General features: G+C 42.4%; 1 protein-coding gene across 1 annotated transcript; it reads left to right on the top strand.

Annotated features, from left to right (window-relative positions):
* Positions 1-893: 893 nt before the first annotated feature.
* On the top strand, positions 894-23,501 carry LOC109313172 (fibrous sheath-interacting protein 2-like). Its single transcript, XM_019539671.1, has 16 exons — positions 894-936; positions 2,179-2,294; positions 4,237-4,363; positions 4,615-4,748; positions 5,190-5,253; positions 6,940-7,073; positions 7,608-7,671; positions 9,271-9,543; positions 10,484-10,617; positions 11,907-14,798; positions 16,744-16,992; positions 18,311-18,420; positions 18,597-18,643; positions 20,126-20,184; positions 21,856-21,913; positions 23,331-23,501. Exons 1-16 carry the CDS (start codon positions 894-896, stop codon positions 23,453-23,455), a joined length of 4,629 nt encoding a protein of 1,542 aa, XP_019395216.1. The 3' UTR covers positions 23,456-23,501.
* The last annotated feature ends 226 nt before the right edge of the window (positions 23,502-23,727 follow it).

Raw genomic sequence — 23,727 nt, 5'->3', positions numbered from 1 at the left:
GCCTCGAATACACCACCAGCAGCAGTGGCAATGGTATCAATCTGAATCCCAGAGAAAACAGCGGATGCGAAAACAGCAGAAACATTGGCAACTGTTCTACCTGTGCCTCCAGGGAGTGCTGTGAAGCAGCAAACAGTACAAACACCAGCAAATTCTCTGTTTCCTCCTCTGGTAAGTGGCCCTCCACTACAGAAGGGAGCCATTCATACAATATACTATCTTCCCCCAAGGTTCACAGTGTCTCACAATAAAAAGCAAGGTAAATGATAAAAACATTAAAATATTAAAATAGTATGAAACTAGCAAGTCCTCAAACAGGGTCTCAGACCTTAACCTAACTTGCTAAATGCCTACCCAAACAAAGAGGTCTTACATCATTTCCAGAAAATGTCCAGGCTTGGGCTGAGACAAACCTCGAGGGGGAGGCAGTTCCAGAGTTGAGGAGCAACTTCTAAGAAGAACCTCCAACATGTGCACCAGGTCTGTTCTGTGGTGACAGGTAGTACTTGTAGGAGGTTATTTTGGATTGGCCTTAGGGATTGTGATGGAATATAAAGGAGGAAGCAGTCCCTTAGGTATCTAGGGCTGAGGCTGTTTTAGGACTTTACAGGTCAAAACTGGCACATTTGGTTGCTTCCAGAAAGCTCTTGGAAGCTAGCACAGACTCTGGAGCACAGAAGTAAATTGCTCCTGGTGACCCACATCCATTAGAAGACAGGCCACCTCTGCAGCTTCTGGGTGGCCCTCTAGGACAGCTGCCGTCTATACCGGGGCTGTGACTGGAACAAACGTAACATTGGAACCCCAATCCTGACATCTGCACTGGCACTTGTAATTTTACCAAACCGAATTTGCCTTGTATTTCCTGGTGTAAATTCTAAAAAGTTCCGGGCATGTCTAACAAACTGGGAGATATAGATATTCCAAAACCCAGAGGTGATCTCATATTGGGCCATTTTCCTTAGAGGTTCTGTGTTAAAGTCTGCTTTGCCTATATGATAAAATAACTCCTCATTCTTTACACTGCATGGCAGAATTTGCCTTTTCCACTTAACCTCTGAAAGACACAAACAGGTAATACAGACTTCCTAAGCTGTGCATAGAACATACAGAGGGTTAAAGAATTGGCATTCAGCTGGAGATTTCCACAAAAGTAGTAAAGAGGAATATGAGTGATGTTCTCATATTTGAGATTCAGAAGGATAGAAGGAGAAGCCAAAGGTCTCATTTTGTAGGAGTTAAATGATTACAGCTATTTAATTTGAAACAAGATAAATAAAAAGGGATCATGACAGGGGCATTAAAATGAATGAGTGAGACCAAATGTGTCATTCAGTTGCTCCTGTGCATTGGTGATGATGAAGATATTCACCACTGACACTTCCCCACCTCTAATCCCGGAGGTACTCACCTGGAAACAGGTACGCAATCATCTTTTGGATGTCCTCAACTCTCAGAGGTGACACTGGGGCCTATTGAAAAATGGAAATGTCTCTGGACCCAACCCTTAGGATGAGAAGGCAATGGCTTATTAAATGCAGGAACTTGGAGACAGCTTTCAGTTAGTAAGTAAGGTATTTTCTCCATTAGTTCAGTATTGACTCCAGGAGTTAGGCCTTGTCCATCTGAGAAAGTTTTACAGTGTCTAGGAATTTGTTTAAGCAAAACTAAAATAAATTACTCTTAAATTCAAATAAGAGTTTCCACCGGTGTTAGGAATGGTTTGACTGAAGTCATTTGATATTACAGATTTAATTTCTGTCAAAGCTAGTATTTCAAAAAGCAAAGTACAACCTAAAGAAGTTCATAGAAGCAAAAAATAAACAACAAAATGTTAATTGTGATAGTATAGGGTAAACATTTTATTGCCACTTGATTTCCGAGTCTTTTGTAAAACCCACAATCGTTCCATGTTTGAACTGCATGTACCAGAAAATTTTACGGTTCATGACTGGTTCTGATACACACACACACACACACACACACACACACACACACGAGTAATAATATTGGTTCATCTGTTTGTGACTTAAGTAATGTATTTGTCCTAAACCTCATGGAAGTAAACCCTTTTTAGCCCCACAATGTTTAAAAATAACCTTGCACTTCTATATTACATACATATTTACTACATAATTTAATACTATGAATTATATATCAATATAATTTTTTCCTCAGGGGTTAATCTATCTAGTCAGCCACCAGGTGATGGACCTTTACCCTCTTCAGTGGTCTCTCAGCAGAGCTCTGAAATCGATAATGATATCACACACAGGAAAAGAGCATCTCATCAGGTAGAACATCATTGCATAGACAGATCTAATGGGTTGTTGGATGTGGGTAGCTGTGTTTCATGTACTGAAATCTATTAAACAGGAGTCACAAGGTGGTATTGTTACATATAGTCTTGCATATTCAGTCCTTGAAGAAATACTGTATTAGTTTTAGTTTTATGATGTATCATTTTTAGGGGGAATTATTACAAGGAGCAAGAGCTTGCTTTCTGTCCTAGTCTTTCTAATGGATCATATCTTGAGGCATTACTAACCAGAAGTTTCTGAAATGGGGCTTGCTCACATGCTGTTTTACCATTTTTAGTTAACAACTCATTTCTATTGTGTAAATAAGCAAGTTACATTAATAATATAGAATCAAAGAATCATAGAAAATTAGTGGAAGGAACCTCAGGAGGTCATCTAGTTCAACGCCTTGCTCAAAGCAGGACCATCCCCAACTACAACATCCCTGCCAAGGCTTTGTCTATCTGGGTCTTAAAAACCTCCAAGGATAGAGATTCCACAAACTCTCTGGTCAACCTGTTCCAGTGCTTTACTACCCTCTGAGGGAGAAAGTTTTTCCTACCTAACCTAAACTTCACCTGTTGCAACTTGAAACCATTGCTTCTTGCCCCATCATCTGGTACCACTGTCCACAGAGAACAGTTTATCTCCATCCTCTTTGGAGCCCCCCTTCAGGTAGTTGAAGGCTGCTATTAAATCCCCTCCCTGTCTTCTCTTATCCAGACTAAATAAGCCCAGTTTCCCCAGCCTCTCCTCACAAGTCATGTCCCCCAGTCCCCTAACCATTTTTGTTGCCCTCTGTTGAACTGTCTCCAATTTGTCCACAATCTTTCTGTAGTGGGGGGCCCAAAACTGGACATGGTACTCCAGATGCCTCACCAGTGCTGAATAGAGGGGAAGAATCACTTCCCCTGATCTGCTAGCAAAGTTCCTACTAATGCAGCCCAGTATGCTGTTAGTCCTCTTAGCTACAAGGGCACACTCTTGGCTCTTGTTCAGTTTATTATCCATTGTAACCCCCAGGTCCTTTTCTGCAGAGCTGCTGTTTAGCCAGTTGATCCCCAGCCTGTACTACTGTACAATGTATAGTCACATTCCTCACTGCTGATTCCTCTCCCAGTGGAAAGGAAGCCTGCAAGCCCCCTCCACCTTTTACTGTTTGGCTGAAGGTTAATAATATGTTCTCCAAAGGTACTTAGCTCAATAGATCTGCAGTTTGTGGATTTTGTGTATTTGAACCCTGACAGATCAGATAGGATTGAATCAAACTCTGAGATATTAAAAGTGTAATTCTGGTAACATCTTCCAGTGATGTCAGAGGAGATAATCTTGATGTGAACAGGGTGCCAAGCTAGATATTGTTCTAAAAATGTTTTGAAAATCTTCCAGCCCATTCATAGCTTTCAGGAACAACCCTATGAAGGAATCTATTTCTATTTACTCTGTGCTCAGACTTCTTTGTTAGCTGGTGAATACCTAATACTAAGGCTTCTTGGCTATAGTACTGTCTAGACAATGGGTCTGATGACCATATTCCATTGCTGCAATTTTCAGGGTTGCTGGGAAAGAAGCTGTTAGCTCGCCTCTAGGAGTATGGCAAAGATCAAGAGAATCTGAGAAGAAACATACTCTACTTTTACTCTCTTTTGGGTTTCCTTCTCACAAGACACTGTTTAGGAACAAAGCCATTGCCCTTTTTTCACTCTGGAGCAACAGAAAAGTCTCCAGTTCAGTATCAGGTCAGCTGCTTTATTCACAGCATTGTCTTACTTATTAAAAGGAATGGTCTTTTCAGACTCAGAACATCAATAGATTTCTGTGAAGGATTTCAACAGAAACATTTATGAAAATATTCCTGGACTCGAGACTGCTCTTTCAATCTTTTATGCCATTCAGTTCCTGTACTAAACTCAAACTTTTTTCTAAAATATTGTAGGAACAAGAAGTGCCAGAAAACAACATGGCATTAACATTGCAGGAGAATGATTATCAACAGAAAGAACTGGAAAATCGTGAAGATCGGTATACGCCGTTATCTGAATCCCAAGAGACTGTAAATCAAGGTATATGTAAAGTATAGAAGAATACATATATCATCTGATGGCTGGGGAGGGTAGGATTTGAACCTTTTTCCCAGTGTGGAGCACATGGTGAGAGAGGGACCAAAGTCAGTTTTAAAAAAGCACCATTTTTAAGGAAGTGTAACCAAAGCCAGAAGCAAAAACCCTTCTTAATGTCCTCACCCTTCCCTTAACGCTTCTCAAACTGGATGGGGAGGCATTTGAAATTAACTTATTGATTTTCTTTTCCTCAGGCAATAGTGAAAACAGTCCCTCTAGGCAACTTTCACTTCTCAACAAACTAATAACTACAAAAACTTCACTCTCTTCAGTAACATCTGAACATGATTATGACACAATACAGAGTAGGAGCAGAGGATCTTTACAGGTATGAAGTCATCACCAGTACAGTCTCCAGTAGAAAAAAAAGATGTCATCGTGTTAGGGCTTTGGACACATTTCATGTCTAAAAGATGCGTCACAGATAATGTTCTGAGAACTCCCATCCCAGAGTTCAGAGCCTCTAATGCCTGTGACATGATAACTTGCACTTTAGTTCTCAAGCTTTTGATAAGCAACCCTCATCTAAATCCCTGAGTTTGGTCTGGAGTAGATGCTTTGCTAACTTTCACTGAGCAAGTGCTCCTGTGAGAGTCGGACAGATTTGAAATCACAGCCTCTGTTGCATTTTTTTTTCCAAAGGAAACAAGGAGGCCAGATACTGTTTTACATGACCAACCCATGAATCCCATTTCCATGCAACTGATCTAATGTTGGGCAGGGGGATCACCAACACAATATTGTTTCTTTTGCATGTTTTATGTGACAGAAAGACTTAGATGCTATTGATGAAAAAGATGTGTACAGAAAGCCAAGCAAGGAATGTGAAGTGGGTAAGCACTGAGTTCTCAGTTAAAGCATAGTGTTTAATATCACTGTAGTAATGTATGATTACCAGCACTTCCAAAGCGTTACCCTTTTCTTAAGCTTCTTGCAAAGGGATTCCTGAATTGGTAGTAAGGGAAAAAGAGCAAGTCAAGGATACCGCTCTTTTTAGATCTTCCAAACATGGTATGAGGGGAATCGTGCTGAAAAGGAGCCACTTCCTTCTAGACAGTTCTTTCCCTGTGCACGAGAGAGATGCATGTGCCAAACTGTCACCCATAAGACCTGGCCATTTAAGACTATATCTATGCCTAATTATTATGTCTTTTTTGTTTACTGACATCATTTGTAATTGTAACCTTCCATGTGGATCAACACATCCATAATGGAGCAGAGGCTCAATATTCATTGGACGAAGCATTGAAAGGCCCTCCACAAAGCTTTGCTATACATCTACAACTTTTTAGTGCTTTGTAAGAGTAAAACATTCACGGATAAGAAATTCCTTTGCCAAAACAGCGCTCCTTGCCATACTGTCAAGGTGTCCTTGAAGGGGGTAACTAAGGGCACTGACAGACGTGCAGGCCCCTACTCCAACTCATGTTACCCTACATAGAGCACCATGAGTTACAGCACCCCTCCCCAACCCAAAGTACATTCACCTACTTGGTGGGGGTGCGGGGTGATTGAGTCTACCTGCATGAGCCCAATGAGTCTGCCTGCAGCCAAGTTGCTCCCCCACACCCACCTCCTGCAGTACTATGGCTGTCAGCAAGCTGCCAGCTGGGGTTTGCCCAGCCAGAGCTGGAGGAGGGGCAAGTGGCTTGTTGCCCATCCCCACACCTCACACTCCCACAACCTTCCCCTCCAGCTCAAGGCAGGCAAACCCCAGTTGGCAGCTCACCCCTTTTTGCCCCTCACTCCTCCCTTCCTGCTGACAGCCCCAGGGATGGGGCTGGGCTGATGCAGCATAGCTCCCATCACACAACAAGTTAGCCCTAGGAAAAAAAAGTTCCCTAAGGAGATCCAAAGTGGAGCACCTTCATTTGATCTTTCATTTAATGAGGGTTAATTTGTCACATGAACAGCCACTTTAAAAGTGCTCTGCAGTCATGAATGTGTATCATGGCATGGTTGTAGAGCACTTTCAGGGGGCTGATTGCATGACAACATAACTTCTGTCTGCACCCTAAGAAACCAGACCTCTTACCACCAGATGGCCTTCTGGTGACTAATCAGCTGGGGGTTCAGGCTGGGTGTGACACTGGATCCAAGGCTTAGAAACTGAACTGCGTGGGGTTCCACTGGCCAAGAAGTCTGTCAGATAGCAGCTCCACACCTGTGGGAGTGCCTAAGATGTCCAGACCCAAATTCCATTGGACCACAGAGGATTCAGTCCAAGTATAGTGGACTTGTGTCCATCCAGAGTGCCAGGTTATCACAATATGTATGTCTGTCATGAGGATATGGGTAAATAGCTCATTTTATTTCAAAGAGGTAACTGAAACTAAAGGAAGGGAAAGGGGCACAGAGAATGCCAGAGTTAACAGAAATTGCAAAGAGGTATGGTGGGGAATAGACCTGTGTTGTTACCTAATTAAGGTAAGCATCACTTGTGTGTTACTTCTTTCCTGCATAATGCATTCATGCAGGGCAAGGAAGGATCTGAAATTATTTATTGATTTTTTTTCCAGGAGACAGTACAGTCAGTTCCTCTTGTCAACCTTCATATCTTAATGAAACAGTTCATACAAAAACTTCAGTCTCTTCAGTAACACCTGAACCCAATTACAACCAGGTCAGGGAGAAGAACAGAGGATCTTATCAGGTATTAAAAGAGGAAACTGAAAGGGTCATCATGTTCAGGTGTTTAAGTAGGTTTTGTGGCTAACAGGTGTGTTGCTCAGAGATGATGTTCCAAGCATTCCCACCCCTGACTACCGAGTTTCTGATACCTGGCAAAGAACAGCTCTCAAGCTTGAATTTTCAAGGCTTTTGGTAGGCTGCCTAATTCTCAAAGCCAAGTTTTCTGGGCTATTAACTTTTGTTGTGCTCAAATGTAGCCATAAATAAAGTGACTCCAGCCACAGGTGTAGCAACAATGCTGCCATGCTGGTCAGTACTGAATCTCTTTCAACAAAGTAAACCCAAGAGTTAGTTGCCGTTGTCAGATTCAACAAACAAAAAGTTAGGCTTAAATTTCCATGTGCACATTCAAATATCTCAACTCAAAAGACCTCCAGTGAGTGAGGGCTTTTAGGAGACTTAGGTACATTTGAATATCCCAAAGCTTGTGATGTTTGCAGTTTAGTCACATTGCTAAAATGTCATTCATTTTTTCCTTTTATGTATGTTTTTGCAGAATTACACAGGCAGTACTGATAGAAACAACTTGAACAGAAATCAAAGCGAGGAATATGCACTGGGTAAGTACTGGACCATCTCTACTACAGTATGCGATTTAATATATGTCTTTATACTTCCAGCTACTGGTAATTACTGAAGTTAAATTGGACAAGTCTTTATTATAAACCTGGCTAAATAAGTTTCTCAAACTACTGCCTTTAAGGCTGAAATCCTTCCAGGATTTGCTTTATTAGAAGGTGGTTTTTCTCCCCGTATTTCACCAAAAGTGATTTCTCACTTTTCAAGGACAAAAAAGAGTGGGGGAGAAGCGATTTCAGCAGTTTTTCCACTTCAAGCCACTCTAAAGTAGTGCAGCATCTCATGCATCAGCGCTCCAAAACTGTGGCAGGGCACTTTAACTAAAGCTTGTCGAATGAGCTTTAGTTAAAGTGCCTCTGCTGCCATTTTGAAGCATGGGGACACTGATACGCAAGACACAGAGGCTGGCTGAAGCACATTAATTAGCACAATCCAGCAGATTCAATTAACTGACTTTGGTCTGATACGATGTAATTACAGCACATCAGAGCAGCTTCCCAGCCTGCTTACAGGCACCCAGAGAGTTTAGATTATGGTTTATATAGAATGGTTTGGATAGAGATGATCTTGCTTCAGGCAGGGGGTTGGACTAGTTGACCTCTGGGGCTAGGGACAGACATTATACATAAACCAGTTTAAGTGATCAGAAACTGGTTTAAACCTCTAACAGAAAAGTAGTTCAGTGCACATTAACCAGTTTGAGAAAAAAAAAAAAAAAAACAGGATGAATGTAGTATCAGACTTAACAGATTTGGGTCAAATTGGTTTATACAATGTCTTTCCCAGACCTCTTCCTGGCTGAAGTTAAATCAGTGTCCCCCAGTACCCTGGCACGCTCTCTGGGCTTGGCAGGGCCGGCCCCTTCCTGCTGCTGTCATACTGCAGCTCCGGCAGAGACTGCATGTACAGCAGGGTCTGCCTGGCTTCCTCCTGCTCCTTTCCCCCTCACCACCTTCACCACTCTCTGCTCAAGCAGGGATTCCCCCCTCCCCTCTGCCTTACACAGACACCTCTCAGCATTCGCTAGCATACCACATGGCTATGGACCATGGTGTGGTAGATGGGATAAAGGCAGACAGGACTGTGTCATCTTAGGGCTTTTTGGAGCTACTCAACAGGTAGTTGGTAATGTCCCTCCATTCCTTCCTTGGAAAAGCTATTTAAGAAGAGCTTGAACTAATGGAAAGAGGCTGTAATGGACTGATAAACACTGAGTTAGGGATGATCAGTACTGTGTTATCAACTCCCTGCTGAGCTGCTCAGGAGCTGGGAGGTAACCCCTCCCTAATCAGAGCATCCTGCTGGGTCCTGGCCACAACCCCCCCCTCAGCTCAGCACTGTAGAATGGAAGGGAGGGCTGCTCTAGGTCCCCCTCAGCTTCTAGCCTGAGCTACTGCAGGCCTACATTTCTTCAGTCCAGAGGGGATGTCTGTCTGGTTACAAACTGGTTTAGTCTAGCCAGGTTAGACTAACCTGCAAAGATTGAATCAATTCAGGATCAGGCTTTTTTAATCTCTGTCCCTAGCCTGGACGTCCCTTTCAACCCTACTTCTCTATGATTCTCTCTTCATTAAAACTAGATGAGGAGAGCAAGGACACCGTTTCATTCTGTTCCTTGGACCATTCCTCCTCACAAGGAGGCACCATCAACAATAGCAATCCTATTTACTGTGCATCTGGCAAATGTCCTGTACAAAACACCAGCAAGTATGATGGCAAGAGTTTTGACTGTGAACTTAGCAAAAGCGGTAGATATGAGAACAGCAACATGTGCAATTGTGACTGTGCCACCACAGAGTGCTGTGAAGAAGCAAGAAGTACCAACACTAGCAAATTCCCCTTTTCTTCCTCTGGTAAGTGGCTCTTCATTGTAGAAAGTTACTGTTGTCAACTATAGTTAAAGATTAAATTTGTTCAAGTGATTAGACTCTGGACTGCAATATCCATGTCTGCACACATTTTAGTAGAAGAAAGGCTCAGACGTCTTGCTACAACTGTGAAGGGATAATTTCAATCTCTGCTTTGGAATCATGCCAAAGACTGCCCGTAGTTTTCTCAATTTTAATGGGAACCTAGTTATTTAGCCTAGACAACTGAAGACGACAACTAGATGTGATATCCATCACTCCCTTGTGTGCTGCTGGGTACAAAAACTAGTGTGCCAAACAGGCTGTTAGGAGGAGGTGGACTTTTGCCCATGATACCTAATTTAACTAAATCAAACCTGTGTTAAATTTCATGTTAGACATTCATGCCAGGCTCAAGATTTCTAGAAAGTCTGATGCATGTCTTTTGAGACAGACAAGGCCTTTGGGAGATAGAGATGTTCCAGAATCAGATTGTAATCTTACTTCTTGGCTATTTTCACAAGTGGGGCTATTGGGAATTTTTAACATCACAATTAAAAATGTGTTCAAATTGGCATTTTAAGTTATTATTGAGCCTAGACTTCTAAGTAAAAAAAAGAGAAGGTCCTTTTATTGCCCATACTGTAGGACATTATGCTGTTAATAAGGCATTATCTTCCTTGGCTCAAATACTGATGCCAGAAGATAGGCCTTGTCTACATTAAGTTACACCAGTTAAAGTGGTTATTTTAAGGAGCAAGGATTTTTGTGGGTGATATTTTATTGGATCAATGGTATAGTTGGAAAGAATATAAACAAGCTTTCAGATATGAAATATCCTTCCTCAAGTCAGTTCAAGTCCAGCTCTTAGAGCTGGATCTTCAGGTGCATCCTCATCTCACAGAAACACAGTAGGCAACTATTCTTTTCTTAATCTTTATCCCAGGAGCTGACCCCTCCAGTCAACCTTCACATAAGGGCAATTGTTTTATAGAATCTTTACTGTCTTCAGTGGTCTCCCCACAGAGCTTGGATGAGACTGGCTGTCTGAGATACTATCAACAAAGAGCATTGCTGCAGGTATGAGGTCACTGTACATCAAATGTCAAATGTAAAATTAAAAAGCAACAGACTGGTCATTTGAAAGCCAGGAAAATTCTTTGCTGAAGCAATCTGCCGATCTCTCCATGCCTGACCCACACTTTGCAACTACAGGAAACAGTCCAGTCCAGAGGAGGCAGCGACCTCCACCTTTGTTCTGGAATCTGAAGCAACCAGCTGGTGATTTATAGAATACACTTTATACCACAACTAAAAATTCTTGGCCTTCAAATGGGCAAACTCAGCATGCACCATTTCATAGTTAGTAGCGTCAGAAGGGACCTGAGCAGATCATCAAGTCTGACCCCCTGCCATGGCAGGAAAGAGTACTGGGGTCACACAACCCCAGCAAGGTGATTGTCAAGCCTTGTGTTAAAAGACCCCCAGGGTAGGAGCCAGCACCACTTCGCTTGGAAGTGGTGGGACAAATTAAGGTGAAATCAAACAATCACAAAGGTGCTGAAAAATCATGAGTCCTGAGCGACTTGCAATGGAATCTAAAAAGTAAAAAAGCAAATTGCTGAGTAGAACTGAACTAATAATTCAGAATAAGAAGTCCACTGTTAATCTTTTTGTCTTTCCACAAACAGATTGATTTGTAAGAAAGTTTTCTATTTCAAACTATTTTGTATTTGTGCAATTTTACAAAATACTTAAGTTTTCTAATCTATGTTACCACTAGTGGTGCTCAACAAGTATTCTTTTTACTGAACATGTCTACACGTGGACACACCTAGTAAAAGTGAGGTACTAAATTAATGCAAGTTAGGCTGCCCCAATGCATAGTAGTGCGTTTGCATGTTTTTTTAGTAACACTTAATGCACAGTTACTAAGTTAATTTCTTCTGCACTTGCAAAATCATCTCACCTTTGCCTGAATAACATCCTGCTTAAACAAATGTTCTTAATAAGAAAAAAAAAGAATAAATTTCTCTTTAGATGTTTAGTAAACATTTTCTGATCACTCTACCTCTCTTTAACCATCCATTCATCTGCTCTTTTAGACCAGCCAATAAACATTCACTACTGACTGCCCTGGATTTCCAACATATGTTTTCCATCTCCCATAACAGCAAAATTTGTCCTTTTTACATATTCTAGGCCACTCCATTGGATGAAGCCTATCCTGCTATTACATCTCTTCAGGGTTGATTACTATATATGCTAAATGTTTTAAATAGATACTACAAGTAGCTTTTAGCATAAGAAAAGAAAAACTGGAGTAAATAAATATACTAATTTATTTGTTATTTTTGCTTCCATTACAGAACAATTTAAATAAAGAAATTAAGAATAAGTTAGAAAAAATATTGACCTGGGTTGTCGCTAAAGTAAACTGTGTCTTATACTCAACTGTAACAGAGTACAATGAGAAAATTAAAGATAAAGTATATGCAATATCTGAAGAGTCAAGACTGTCATTATGCAACTCTAGCAGTTGTCGCATACCTAATGGAGGGATCTGCAATATATTTGGAAGTCTTCCTTCTTCCAGCACCAGAAATGTCTCCTTTACAGATGAGAACATAAAATCCACTAGCTCACCAAGAGATCTCTATACAGTTATAAGAGGGAAGCCAACTCCACAGCAATCTCAAAAACCATTGTCCACATCTCTGACAAAGAGCACACAGATCTCTCTGGAAAATGACATTTATAAGGGGAGAAAAGGAATGTCACCACAGTATCATAAAAGACTACACACAGAAGTTATGTCTGGGTTTCCCAAAATGAAGTTTAATTCTGACAAGTATCTTTTTAACCAAATTTACCCTAAACAAAAATCTGCAATAAGAGATGCCAGGCCAAAAAAATGGATTTCGGACAATATTGATTCACACTGCAAACAAGATCACCCCAAAAGCGGCATTTTTAAGAAGTTGTTTGCACAGCAATCAGTAACAGAAACTCATGACAATGACAGCTTGATGCTGCTACAGGTGGCCAAGAATGTTGTAAAGGATATTTTTACAAGAGTAAGGGACCTGGATCATTCTGTCAGCATTTTAAAGAAGGCTCCTATTGAGATGAGTGAAAAATTGTTCTGTAGCCATTTTAAAAGAACTGATTATCCTAAGACTTTTCATAAAAATTCTCAGAAAGAAGTGGAATCGGTTGCTAAAGAGATTGTAGAAACTATTTTTGAGAACTTTCTCAAGTGTTTGGAATTCAGCATAGCAACTGCCACAGACCAAGAAGAACTTCTCCCGAGAAGAAAAGAGTGGGACTCTGCTAGGGGAACGAACAGAGTTTTCAAATCAGAAAGAAATAGGTGTGCACAATCAGAATTACCCGTTTATGACCCAATACTTTCTTTGGCTTCTATTGATAAAATAGCTAAAGAGACTGTTGAAAATGTTCTAATCATGCTAGAATCATTTGTGGCCTTTCAGTTTAAACATGACTTTAACTGCAAGTTTTCTGAAATAATGAAACTTCCTGTTGAAAATACCTCTAGTACACAACAGATGCCACTCTCTACCCAGGGAACAACTGAAATAGAAATGTCAGGAGCAGGTAAAAGAATGCCATCTGGGTTAGAATCATACCCAAGTACCTCAGATTTATCAAGAGTTAGTAGTTGGATTACAAAGGAAAGCATACACGATGCAGTTTTCAAAATTCAAAGACTCCATTCAGAATTAAGCACATATGCTAGTATTGCTGTTTATGATGTTCTTGGAATCATCCAACAGAATCTAGAAAGGGAAATTAATCAGAGCGAAACAAATGTGACAAATGAGATCATTAGGACCATATTAGATCGATGTAGTCAACAGGTGGCTGAATTTACTTCAGAGCTGAAGTTTGGAAATCTGCAAATAGAAGAGTCTAGGCAACTGTTTGCAAGTAATAAAGGTCCTGGTCATGGCACTGCATGGTCCGAAAGAATGAAAATACCTGCCAGAAAATTGAAAGAAATTTGCCTAAGCAAAGACTTGCCATCTATTAACATTCCTGGAATGGTGTTTTACTCAGAAGAGGAGTCAGAAATCGAAGAGGGTATTCCATCCAATTTCCTCCCAACAGTCCTTCAGTTCTCTGAACAGAATACTCGCACCAAATCAGAGGGGACCCAAAAGTCTCCTTACTACACTGCAGCTCCCAGACTGAGGTCTTCTAGGACATCAAAGGAAATAAAAACTAAAGAAAAAGCCTTTGTTTCCAAAAGGCCTCTGCCCCCCATTGGCAGGCCACTTCCAAGAAAGCCCTGCTCTGCACAGGACACAAAGCCATGTCCCAATGGGGAAGTAACATGGAGGCCCATGTGTGAAGAGCATGGGGAGCTCATGACAAGTGAGCCCTCATGTCAGGCCAATAATCTGTCACTTAAAACATTAATGGAAGATCTAGTAAACAGATTTGTGTCTACAATCTTAAACTCAGTTTGTAGCACAGGCCCCAAGCACAGAAGATTGGCAGAAAGGGATGCAAGTAAAATTGCTGACCCACTTAAACAGTCCATAGATAAAATAATGCCTCAATATGAAATGGATTTTGTAGGAATTACAGATGAAGAACAGTATTCAAGTGAAGAGTATGAAGAAACAGTTAATCAAGTGGTCTCTTCTGCTTACAGTAATGTCTTGCAAGAATCAGGATCTCAGCAAGACATTTACGATGATGTAATAAGTCCCAGAAAAGTTTTCCCAAAACAAGCACCCAGCATGATACTGAGTGAAATCTCCACTTGCAATCTAAACTGCACTATCAATGAGGATGAGCCTACAGAAAGCCCCAGTGCTATGAATCTTCACAGATTTGTTGATAGAGCTCTTTCACAAGTCTCCAGTATTATAGCAAAACATGAGACAGAAGACTCTCCAGTGCTGAAAACAAATGAACAAACAAAAGAAATGCCACCAGAAGGAAAAGATCCATCAATTGAAATAACCCCTTGTATCAAGAACAGACCAATACAAATAGATCCAGAAATTGTAGCAGAGCATTTAGCAGTTATTTCCATAAAAACAGAGCCTCTTGAAACACCAAATGCTGTGGGCTCCAGGAAAGCTAAATTAAGTCAAACAGTGCTAAGAAAAGTATCAGAATCAAAGGAGAGTTTTACGGATGTCGATACTGGTTATGAGCAAAGGAAAAAGTCACACAGACGGTCCTCTGTGACTGCTTTAGGACGGCTAGATGTAAGACCAAGGGAAGTAAGTGAACATAATGAGTCAGTCATTCTCATAGGCAGACTGGTTAAAAAACGTTCATGATAACCCCACTAGGACCCTGATCCAAGAAAGCATTTAAGTGCAGGCTAGACAATAAGTCCTAAATCAGCAGGATTACTCATTTGGTTAAGCACTTCGCAGGAGTGGGTGCAAAACCCTGCTTTAGCAAAACAACTAAATAAGTATAATTCAGATGTAAGCGTGCGTTTCCAATAAGCATGTGTTTAGGTCCTTTTCTAAATTTGAGGCTAGTATCTGTTTTCATAGATAGTACTAGGGAGGTAAGAGTTTCCAATTGCAATGTTCTTCTGATATTCCAATCTGATCTGTTTTGACACAGACAGTTTAAATACAATAGAGTGGGAAATCTAGACTTGAAAAAGTGTTGGTTACTGATCCTTTGTATGTTCAGAAGTATCATCAGCTTCCCAGTAGCAAACCAATTCTTCTCAGCAACAGAGGGGTAGCATTCCTAGGGGCAAGCGCCAGCAGCTTGGAGCCAGGACTTCTACCTGACTCTCCCAAAGCCACTAACAATGAGTCATGAGGGACCAGAGCTGACTCCCTTCTTCTGGCCAAAGGGTGCTGTACTTCTCAGGCCATCCCACTGTCTCAGATCAAACAGCTCACAGAGCTGTTCATCCTAGACAAAGTCAATAAGGTCTCATGATAACCCTCTCTCTGGCCCCAAAAGTTTTATGAGATTGGTAACTTTATAGGTATTGCAGATGACAAGCTGACCCCAGTGATTTTAGTGGTGCTAAGATTCCATCACAGCTTTCTTTCCTCTCTTTTATGTTTATTGCAGGAAAGGGGTGTAAAAAAATACATAAATTAACAAAATGTTTTGGGAAGATGGGATGGAGTGCACCATCAATAAGTTTGCAGATGACACCAAGCTGAGCTGGGAGGGGTAGCAGATGCACTGGAGGGTAGGGCTAGGATTCAGAAAGACCTCAACACATTTTAGAACTGAAACAAAAGAAATCTTATGAGGTTCAATAAGGACAAGTGCAAAGTCCTGTACTTAGGATGGAGACATCCCATGCACTAGTACAAGCTGGGGACTGACTGGCTAAGCAGCAACTCTCCAGAAAAGGACCTGGGGACCAGTGGACAAGAAGCTAAATATAAGCCAACAGTATGCCCTTGCTGTGAAGAAGGTTAACAGTGTACTGGGCTGCGTTAGGAGGAGTATTGTGAGCAGATCGAGGGAAGTGATTATTCCCCTCTGTTTGGCACTGGTGAGACCAAATCTCAAGTCCTGTGTCCAGTTTTGGGCCCTCAGTACAGAGAGGATGTGGACAAACTGGAGAAAGTTCAACAGAGGGCAACAAAAATGGTTGAGGGGTTGGGGCATATGATTTCTGAGAAGAAGCTGAAGGAACTGGGCTTATTTAGTCTGCAGAAGAGAAGACTGGGGGGGTTTAATAGCAGCCTTTAGGTACTTGAAGGGTGGTTCCAAAGAGGATGGAGCTAGACTGTTTTCGGTGGTGGCAGATGACAGAACAAGGAGCAACAGTATCAAGTTGCAGCAAGGGAGGTTCAGGTTAGATATTAGGAAAAACACCCTCTCACTAGAACAGGTTACCCGGAGAGGCTGTGAAATCTCCATTCTCCAACACTTGAAAGTTTTTAAGACCCAGCTAGACAAAGCCTTGGCTGGGAAGATACAATTGGGGATGGTCCTGCTTTGAGCAGGGAATTGGACTAGATGACCTTCCAACCCTAATTTTCTATTATTCTATGATTCTTCTAATAAGTTCTGATTTTTCTGAGTCTTCAAGTGAAATAAAACCAATGTACCTATATGCAAATCTAAAACAGCCTAGATACATGTTTGCTTTTTCATTAATGGTGATCAAACAAAGAAAAGAAGAAGGATGACTGCATTACAGTTCTTGCAAATTGCTCTCCTCAATTGCAGATTGTGTGCAGAAATTCATTTCGGAACCTGAAAAGACCTGACATCAGTGCTGTTGAACTTTTAAAAGATGTCCAGAACGAGAATGAACTCCTGGTACGGTTGGTGACCTTTGATACGGAGCATAAGGAAGATGATGACCATGATCTGGAGCAGGAAAAGAACAACATGTGTGTTATAAAAGTAGATTCTTCCACATTTTCAGAGATTGATCCACTCAGTGCAGGTGAAGAAGATACCAATGCTAGTTCGGTGAGTACAACTTCATTACCAGGAGCCAGGGCAAGCACTGAGACTAGCCAGGAAATAATTCTGCCTTCAAGCACACATTCCCAAGATTTAGGTAACTCTGTTCCTGAAGTTATAACCAAGGAGAATCAGGAGAATCTGACACACATCCTTTCTGATAGTACACTGAATATTTTAATTGCTTTTCAGCTGATCAAGAAATGAGCCATACAAAGTACATGGCACAAGACAGCTGACTACATCTGCTCTCACAGAAGTCAAATACAAAACATATTGAGATATCTTGAATGCAGGGTCAGGCTCCTGCTAAGCGATATGTGACTTACCTTCACACTCCTGTGATTTTCCACAAGGTTGTGTAAAGCTGAGAGGAGATGTTGCAGAGATCAGAGATGGAGTCAGAGGAGGGACTAACTGGAGCAGGGGTGCCTGGTTTTTGGCCCTACAGGACAGACAAATGGCATGGGGTCAGTCTGCAGGCCAGATCCAACAGGGGGTTGGTGGACAGGGTTGGTGTGCAGGTGTGATCCAGCATGCCATCCCAATCCTGCACGCTAGCTTGAGTAGCATGCACAGCCACGTTAATCAGCCCATGGGGCTCCCCATGGATCTGGAAATTTGGCATTACAGGAGCAGCAATTAATACTCCCACCACTTCCCTACTGCCAAATTTCTAGCTATATGCAGAGCCCTGTAGACTGGATAACACAGCTCCGTTGCTTGAATTTGACCCATGGGCCAGAAGTTGAGCACCACTGACCTAAAGAATTGATGGTCAATACTGAAAACAGACCTGAATGCTGGAGATGCACGGCATTTTAGACAATGGAAATGCACAGGTCTTCTTCAGCTGATGTTGTGTTCTGCCTTTCCCCCTGTCCTGCAGGAATTCACTCTTCCTTCTCTTACACCATTTTTCCTAACTTGATTATTTGCTCCCTTGCTTATTTTTAATGCAGGAATTGCTTTGGTTATTTTCTACCTTGTGATTGGAGCCACCAAAGAGTTCACACCCCTCCACTGACAGATAGCTTTAGCCTGAAAAATCTAATGACAATATTAAATTACTCAAAACTGTAAAGATAACATTAGCCCGGGCAGATGTTGCACACACCAATGAAGGTAAATGCAGTCACCACCTGCCTATAACCTGCCCACTAAGGTTGCTATTCTTGCCTTTCCTCCATGGGGCAGTAGCATTCAGGTGAAGTGACCATGAGTTTGCAAACAGGCCCAGATAGGCAAAGAAGAGGCAGAGTGAAGATGGCCAGTCCTGGAGTTGTACTCAATGTGGATTGAAGTGAATGTAATTGTTTTACAGAGCCTGGAAGAGGTAGAACTCACTCAGTTCACTGTTCCCAAGCCAGACTCAGACCTGTCCTCAACCACAGATCTGCCATCTGCTCAGAAGAAGAACAGTTACATTTTAAGGTAACTATTTCAATTGTGACAACACACCAAGTGTCATGTAAGAGAAAGTCCAAACAGACGAAGCACTAGGCAGCCAACAACTGAAAGCAAATCTGAGGACTGAATATGTGATGTAGAACTTTTGTTACTCTTTGTTATTATTAATAATGACAGTACTATTTCCTTGTATACCTTAGTGGGAACACTGGAGAAGCATCACTTAGCAGAGAGACACAGAACAGAGGTGAGGGGCTGATATTTTGCCTTCGAGACAGTTTGAGGTCTTTACTTGTGGTTAAATTTCAGTGATTATTTAAACTGTGAAAGCTTCAAAATTAAATCTGATTACACACAAAAACATTATTCAATTTACACTGTCAAGGACTCAAGAATTAGGTAAGGCTTGAGTGTTTGTTTTATGAACATCTGTGTCATGATGCAACAAGGTTGTCAATGACAAGGGCTCATTCCCACCTCTATCTGAAGTATAGATTGAGTTTTGCCCCTGACCTGTCCTATTCAAGTTTAAGCTAAGCAGCAATTAAGCACAAGCTAGCTGGCCTGGCGATCAAGGTTGAAGCTTGAGTTAATGACAGAGTAGAGAAGCAGCAATTTGAAGGTATGTCTGTAATGTAGTGTAGCACTAATACACACAAGCTAGCCTATATGCCATTTGGGGTTCTGCTAGTAGTAGATATCTGGCAATCAGCCCAGCCCACTGTCAGATTATTTACCCAGGATCTCACCTGAGTTTTGCAGCCTGATTGGACAATTTTTTCCTGTTAATACCTGAGCCAGATACTCCACTAGCTCAGATGCATCTCCACAAGCTGCAGCAACTGCAGCATAGACATACCCTGTGCTGTAACTCTTCCACACCAAAGCACTAGGTGTAGCTGGAGCATGGTTGCCATCATTCCATAGGCATGTGTAGATGAAACAGGGCCCTAAATTGAAGCAGTGGGTTTTAAAAAACACTGCTTCAATTTAGGGCTGATTAACCCCTCTGTGTTGTGCGCAGACACCAGACTTACCTGCCTCTCTGGTGGGAAGGGGAGGGTGAGCTGCCAGCAGGCAGAGCAGTCCCTGGGCTGCAGAGCAGGGAGAGGAAGGCAGGAGGGCTGGTGCTTCTCTTTGTGGCAGCAGCAGTCCCCCACCCCAGGCGGCATCTGCCCACAGGCACTCAGCTCAGACAGTCCCAGGGAGTACCACAGCCGCAGAGGGAAGCACTGACCCCCCATATGGCTCAAGCAGGCTCTATGGGGGAAGAAAAAAGATCAGGCTCACTGCTTTTCTTGGGTGGAGCCTGCTTTCCCAGGCTGCTGCCAGTCTGCCTGCAGGGCTTCCTGCAGAGCCGTGGAACTGCACAGAGCCCAGTGCTTCACTCCACAGCTGTAGGGGCAGCAAACTAAAACTCCCAAGTGACTTAAGGTGCATTACACTGCTGAGGTGTGCAGAAACCAACACCATTAAAGTGGTGCAAAAGCATTTAGACCTCTTTAAAGCGTTGTGCACACATTCCTCTTGTTTCGTCTATACACGGCCCATTTGACCTAGCTGGAGTAACTCAAAATGTACTGACGTAAGGCAACTGCCATAGTCAAGACAAATCCTTTATTTACAGACACAGCTGGACAAAATAGCACTAGAAGGTTGGTGTAACAGATAAGCATTCAGAATGGAAAATAACTGATGTTCATCAGATACTGTCTGTTCTTCCTGACAGGAATTTGTGACAACTCACCCCAACCTAAGGATATAGAAGTCACATCTCGCACTTTGGAGGTAAATGTGTTTAAAATAGCATTACATATGCCTGCATCTGTCAGCAATGGACACAAAGCAGTGGAGCTGAGGTGGCATTTGCAAGATAGATGGAGAGTACAGCAGGGGTTGGCTGGAAGGAAGCACAGTAGAAAGAGCTGGAGAAAACAAGGGGATAGTGCAGAGAAGTTAGTGAGATACTCAGAGAAAGAGGGACATAGTTGTCAGGACAAGGAACAAGCAGGACTGAGGTTTCCATACAAAAAAAAAAAAAATGGCTCCATGTATTAGTTCAAACTCTAGGCACAGCAGGATAGACTTTGCACCCAAGGGCTCTGGCTTTAACTTTCCCCATATGGCATCACAAAGGACCCTAGCTGGAGTTAACCCCCAGGTTTATTGTTACTTGCTATTCATCCTGCATTTTCAACTCAGCCCTCAGAAACACATACAAACAGCAGGCTGTTCCTTTCCTTGTCAGAGAAAACCTCTGCCACATTGAATGCTTCCACGTTTTCCTCTGTCTTCTAAGAAACAAGTTTCAATTCATGTTTCATGCTTTTGTGGCTCAAGGGCTGGCAGTGCCCTGCTAGCCACTGAGCAAGTAGCAATGCTGTCAGAGACAGGATCTGCAACAGGACCCTTATATGCTTAACCCAAGACTTCAGAGCACAATGAACAGGCCTTTCAACAGAGCCCAACCTTAGTGAACAGATCATTCAGGGCTAAAGAAAAAAAGGGATCAGGCATTGAGCATATGAGATCTTATTAATACCCACAGGGGTATCTTCTTACTATTCTCTCCTGAAGCTATATCAGGGCCCCTTTCTCCTCTCACTTACCTTATCGTAGAGGACTCGAGACAAGAGCCTGCCCTCATCTGTTCTATCTTCTGTCACATAACAATCAAAGGCTGTGGTTTTCAAATGTACCATGTACTCACAACTACACTGGAAATGAGAAAAGGCTGCAGGTTCTCAGGAGTGCCGAGAAGCAGACCCCAAATGCCTCCCTTACCCAAAGACAGACACATTCAAAAGGATCTGTAACATCAGCCAGTACTTACAGTCAAGTAATAAGCTCTTGTCATCTTCCCTGACATGGTTCAAATGTTGAAAAACTTACCTGGATGTAAAAAATATAAACCATTTCCTTCAATGAAAAGGTCTTCATCTCCCCCATAGAAGCTTTTCACATCACCATCTGGCATTCATTACTTCCCATAAGCTCAGAACTAAAGAGGTAGGTGCCTGGGGAGATTGGAGCCAGTACAACAGCTGCAATGCATTAGGACTAGATACTTAATGAAGGCCTTGGCCCTAAAAGAGTCCAGGGAAATGGTTTTGTTTGCATTTGTTAAAGGGAAATGACAAGGTGCTATTTTTTTTTTTTTATCTAGGCAGATACCTGCATGCTCTTCAGGGAAGAATGGTTCTGGGCTAGAGGCATCTCTCATCTTGTTTCCTCTTGGAGTGAAAGCAGTTGAACATACAAAGTTAGGCATCATCCAGCAGTTTGGACTGGAGCATTAGAGACCACTTAGAAAAACTGCAGAACTATGATCTGCAAGCTGAAGGGACTAATCACTCCAGCTCATGTCTCCATAAAGCATTGCCTGTTTCCCATTCTGCAGTTACATAATCCTGAAGACAGAATTATATACTGACTTTTCTTTCTTCTCTCCTGGTACAGTCTGTCTTGCCCTGTGAAGACCTTGGATACAGGGATTCCCCATTCCAGGAGGATACAGGTATATATACAGGTCCTTTCTAAGCCCCCTATTTAGGCACCAAATCCAAATGTTAATCCTCAAAGCCACCACTCAGCCTGGCCCTGGAAGTGTCCAAAGTCTTCAGAAGCCGGAGAATTTCCTAGTCAAGTGCCTGTTTCTGGGAATAAGGAAAGCTTCTGATGCTTGGACAGTGCTTAGCATCATAGATCCTCACTCATGCTTCAGCATGAGTGCTTACCCCCACAGTGTTTACCTTGCCTGAGGACCAAGCCTGGTGGGCATGCTCAAAGCATGCTCGCTGGATTGGACCCCAGTACAAATCACAGCCCTGTATCCAAAAGCTCAGCAGTTTGTGCATTCACCCAGAACACAGGGGACCTAAGTTTAATTCCCTCCCCTACCTAAGAAGACTGAGCCTGTATTTCCCACCTCCAAGACGAGTGCTTCAGTCATCAGGCCGAAAGATAGCTTGTGCTGCTAGCCCCTTCCTGCTGATAGCCATTTTGTCTGGGGGTAAGGGGCCAGAGAGGAGCATGACTTTATGCCCTAGTGGTAAGGGAAGAGAGGAGACCTAAGTTCCAGCCCCTTTCATCTCCCCGATGAACACTGCCCTAACAGCTAGACAATACAGTTAGGCTCCGTTTGGCCCAGTACAAATTTGATCATACTCTACAAAATGGAACAGCTCAACAAAAGAGACGGAGCATGCCCTGGCCCAGGGAAGCCTAATGGAAAGAGCACTTAGCTGAACAGTGAGACAAACAGGTTCAAATCCCTTCCTGCAGAAGAGGGAATTAAATTGGCCCCCCCACATCCAGGTGAATGCTTTCTTCACTGAGCAGTAGGATAGAAAGGCTATGGTTCTGCCTCCTCCTCTGCTTTGTAAGAAAGAAAACCCCTTCCTCTATGCCCTGTAGAGTTGGGGCTGAAAACATACACTTCTCCTTAAAGGCAGCTCCCCACTTAGTATGCTTTCTTCTGTGGATCCTTATCTTAGACACCTACTTTCCCTGGGTTACTGTAGAGGAGTCTGAGCATCAGCAAAGTACCTAAAATCAGTCGGGGCATCTTTTCACATGGTCCAAGGAGGGGATGAGGGGCACTTTAATTATAGCAGCTCCCAAGAGCCGCTGTAATTAAAGCACCCACAGCATCTTGTGTATTCAGCACCCCATGCTTCAAAATGGCAGCAGGGGTGCTTTAGCTAAAGCTTGTTGAACAAGCTTTAGTTAAAGCACCCCTGCTGCCATTTTGAAGCACCGAGACACTAAGTATACAAGATGCTGAGGTGCTGGAGTGCACTAATTGGCACATGTTGGAGCAGGCATTGGGCATGTGTATAGGTGTCCTGTGTGCCCCAAGACCTGCCCTAAGACCAGGCTGCATGGTGAACTGATGTTACACTGCAATTTTGTTTTGTACCTTTTGTACACAGGAGCTGTCAATGCTTCAGACTCCCCTGTTACTGGACAAGATGTCTCAACATATGAGAGAGCATCTCCTGCTCTTTCCCCAGAAATGTCTCCCAACAAGATCCCACGAGACTCAGAAAGCCCATAGGAGATCTATGCCAGACACAAATGAAATAAAGAGGTTATCTAACATTTTGGAGGTTCAGGTAGTAATTTTTTGTCAGCTATTGGAGCCGTTAATTATAGATTGAATCTTGTGGAGTTAAGCAAAGCCTAACAGAAATCGGGAAGATCTAAGCAAGGGGACATGTTTGGGGGTTTTTTTGGTTTTTTTTTTAGACACAGACTTTACAAAGGAAGGGGTATCCCTTCCTGTTTGGTTTTTCCCAACTAGCCACCCCTTTTCTGTACAACCAAAGG

The sequence above is a fragment of the Crocodylus porosus genome, unplaced genomic scaffold (assembly GCF_001723895.1).
Source record: "Crocodylus porosus isolate Cpor-Errol unplaced genomic scaffold, CroPor_comp1, whole genome shotgun sequence".
NCBI lineage: Eukaryota > Metazoa > Chordata > Crocodylia > Crocodylidae > Crocodylus > Crocodylus porosus.
Note: the sequence above shows the minus strand (reverse complement) of the source record. Positions and strands in the feature narration are given on the sequence as shown.